General features: G+C 43.0%; 1 protein-coding gene across 1 annotated transcript in view; it reads left to right on the top strand.

Annotated features, from left to right (window-relative positions):
• MPHOSPH10 (M-phase phosphoprotein 10 (U3 small nucleolar ribonucleoprotein)) overlaps positions 1-1936 on the top strand; it is a gene marked incomplete at its 5' end in the record, with an annotated part of 7008 nt that extends 5072 nt beyond the window's left edge. The window contains 2 exons of the mRNA XM_010152053.1: positions 315-545; positions 1722-1936. Coding sequence (XP_010150355.1) covers positions 315-545; positions 1722-1871 — 381 coding nt within the window. The remainder of the gene's footprint in view (positions 1-314; positions 546-1721) is intronic.
• Positions 1937-2607: the final 671 nt, after the last annotated feature.

The following is a 2607-nucleotide window of genomic DNA, read 5'->3' on the forward strand; positions in this document are numbered from 1 at the left end:
AGAGTTAATTTTATTTGGCTATACTAGGCCTTAATAGTATGCTTTGGTTTTGTTCTTGACTATTATGCGATGGCAATTATTTCCCCAACGTATGTGTGGGTATTTGGAAGGGGAAAGCTAAATGACAGTAGGGAAGATGAGTTGTACAAATCTCACCCCCAACTTCTGCCAGTTTTTGGTCTTTGCCCTCATGTGGCATCACCCTGAGCTGGCTAAACCCTTGAAATAATGGAAATGCAAAGGCAGATTTGAGTACTGTGAATTGAGTGTTTTCTTTTGCACGCTTATGGATCTGGAGATCTTGTTCTCTTTAGGAAAAGAACAAAGCTGGTGATATAAAAACAGATGCAGAGAAGACTCCCACAGACAAAAAACGGGAACGAAGAAGGAAAAAGCTTCGTAAACGTATGAAGCTAAGAGAAAAGGAGAGGCGACAAAAGCTTCTTGAAAAGACAAAACCAGAACAAAGTGCAAAACTTAGTAAAAAAGCTGCTGCAGCGAAACTGAAAAAGCTTACCAAAGAAGGCAAAGCCTCTCTGCTCAAGGTAAGGCTCTCTTAAGTAGTCCTTTGTAACTTGGAGCTTCCCATCTAACGAATATTAAAATTCCAAGGATGGATAATCTTTATCTAGAGAGAGGAAAGGGAACTTTGTCACAAAGAGTTGCAAAGTATAGGCTTTGTTTCCCTCCCATCCCTCTTGGCACAGTTGCATCTCCTGATCTTTCTCCATCCCCTCCAGAATTCTTGTACATGAGCAGTATATCTACTTGCCACCCAAACCTTGTTATTTATGTCTGAACAACTATAAAAGGTAAACATAGCTGCTGGAAAGAAAGGTAGGAAGAAGACACATGGCTCAGAGGCTGGTGCCAGTGATGGAACTTCGGGTTTTTTGATCATGGGGAGGTTTATGCAGCACCAGGCCTGCTGGCGACAGATGGTGTGCAGCTGTCTTGGAGGGGAAAAAGGTTTCTCGCCTGTGGATTGGTGGGGCTCATCGAGAGGGCTTTGAACTAGGTGTGAAGGGGGAAGGGGGCAAAACCACAACTGCCGCCAACAGAGGCCCAGAGCCTGGAGAAAAACCGCAGGTCAGCAGGAGAGCACCTGGCAAACAAAGCAAGAGAAAGCCAGCTGCTCCCGTCTGCGAACCAACTTCATCAGGGCCCCATCTTAAATACATCTGTGCAAACGCTTGGAGCGTGGGCAATAAACAGGAGGAGTGCGCACGCGTGAGGGGCTGTGACTTACTATGCAACCTTCTCTCAGCTCTTCAGGTTGATTTTGTTTTGCATGCTGTGAAACAGTAAACATGTACCACCTATGATGCCTTAGAAATCGAATTTCAAAAATCTCTGAAATTTGGAGGTATTGGAAACTAATAGGAAAAATAACATGACTGCTTCTAAAACATTTGTGCTTACCTGTTTGAATGGAGAGCAGAACATAAAATATATAATCTACAAGTACAAAAATGTAGTTGTAGCTCATGCTGCGCTGGGATCTATTCTTGATGCCCATGCTAACTGGTAATTAGAAAGGGAACGTGCTCTTACTTCTTTAGATAGCACGAGTAGTATAAGAATGCTTTGAAGAATATCTTTTGGAAATCAGTTACCTGATATATTTTTTTTTTTAGTCAAGTAGCATGATATGTGAGTAACTACTAAGTGGTTCTGTATGTGCATTTCTTGGTTTTAACAACTGCTTTGTTCATTGGCAGGATGAAGGCAAAGACAAGGCCTTGAAATCATCCCAGGCCTTCTTTTCCCAGCTACAAGATCAAGTAAAAATGCAAATCAAGGATGCAAACAAAATAGAGAAGAAACAGAAGCAGCAGAAAGCACTCTCTGTTCATAAACTGAAATTGTAGTTCACCTTTTTACGTATGTTGCATTTTGTATATATTAAAATGTTTCTACGTCAGATTGAATTTGAGTAGGTTTGATTGTATTGAACTTTTAAAATGTTCTGTGACGTAAAGATGCTTTCCTCAGGTTTTACTTTTATTTTCTGCCATAGCGCCCTGATTTTGTCTTTTTTGGTGTGAAAAGAGAGCATCTTGTCAGGGGCAGATACATAACCCTGCAGTACACTTGATACCTGCGCTTTGCCTGGTCCGTCTCTGCGCTCTGTGAGCCATAGCTTTTGTGTCTGCTGCTGTAACAGCTCTGCCTTGTTGCAGGGATAACTCTGCTCATTGAGGAAGTTAAGATGTAGCCTGGCAGTATAAAGTGGAAAGGACCTTTTCAAATCGCGATTGAGGAAAAAGGCAGCACGCAGGAGCGTTTTAAGCCTGCAGTAACTCAGAGTAAGGAAATCTTTTAACTTTAACCTATCTTTTAACTTAAAGGGTATTTCTCATGGTGGATATAGTTCAGTATTTGTTCTTTTCTTGTCTGAACAACCAAAAAGGGTAACTTCGAGCTGGTGCCCCCTGATTTCCCTTTCCAAAGAAACGTCTCGACTGTTTTTCCACCGTTTCTTGGTTGAAGAAAGTTTGCGTTGGAAGAGGGCCGGGTGTTTAAGACGGTGCGGAGGGCTCCGCACTCCGCTCCCCAGGCCTGCGGCCCGCCCTCGGCGCTGGATTGCACTGGCCTGGCGGCGGG

Source organism: Eurypyga helias, unplaced genomic scaffold, assembly GCF_000690775.1.
Source record: "Eurypyga helias isolate BGI_N326 unplaced genomic scaffold, ASM69077v1 scaffold42005, whole genome shotgun sequence".
In the NCBI taxonomy this organism is placed as follows: Eukaryota; Metazoa; Chordata; class Aves; order Eurypygiformes; family Eurypygidae; genus Eurypyga; species Eurypyga helias.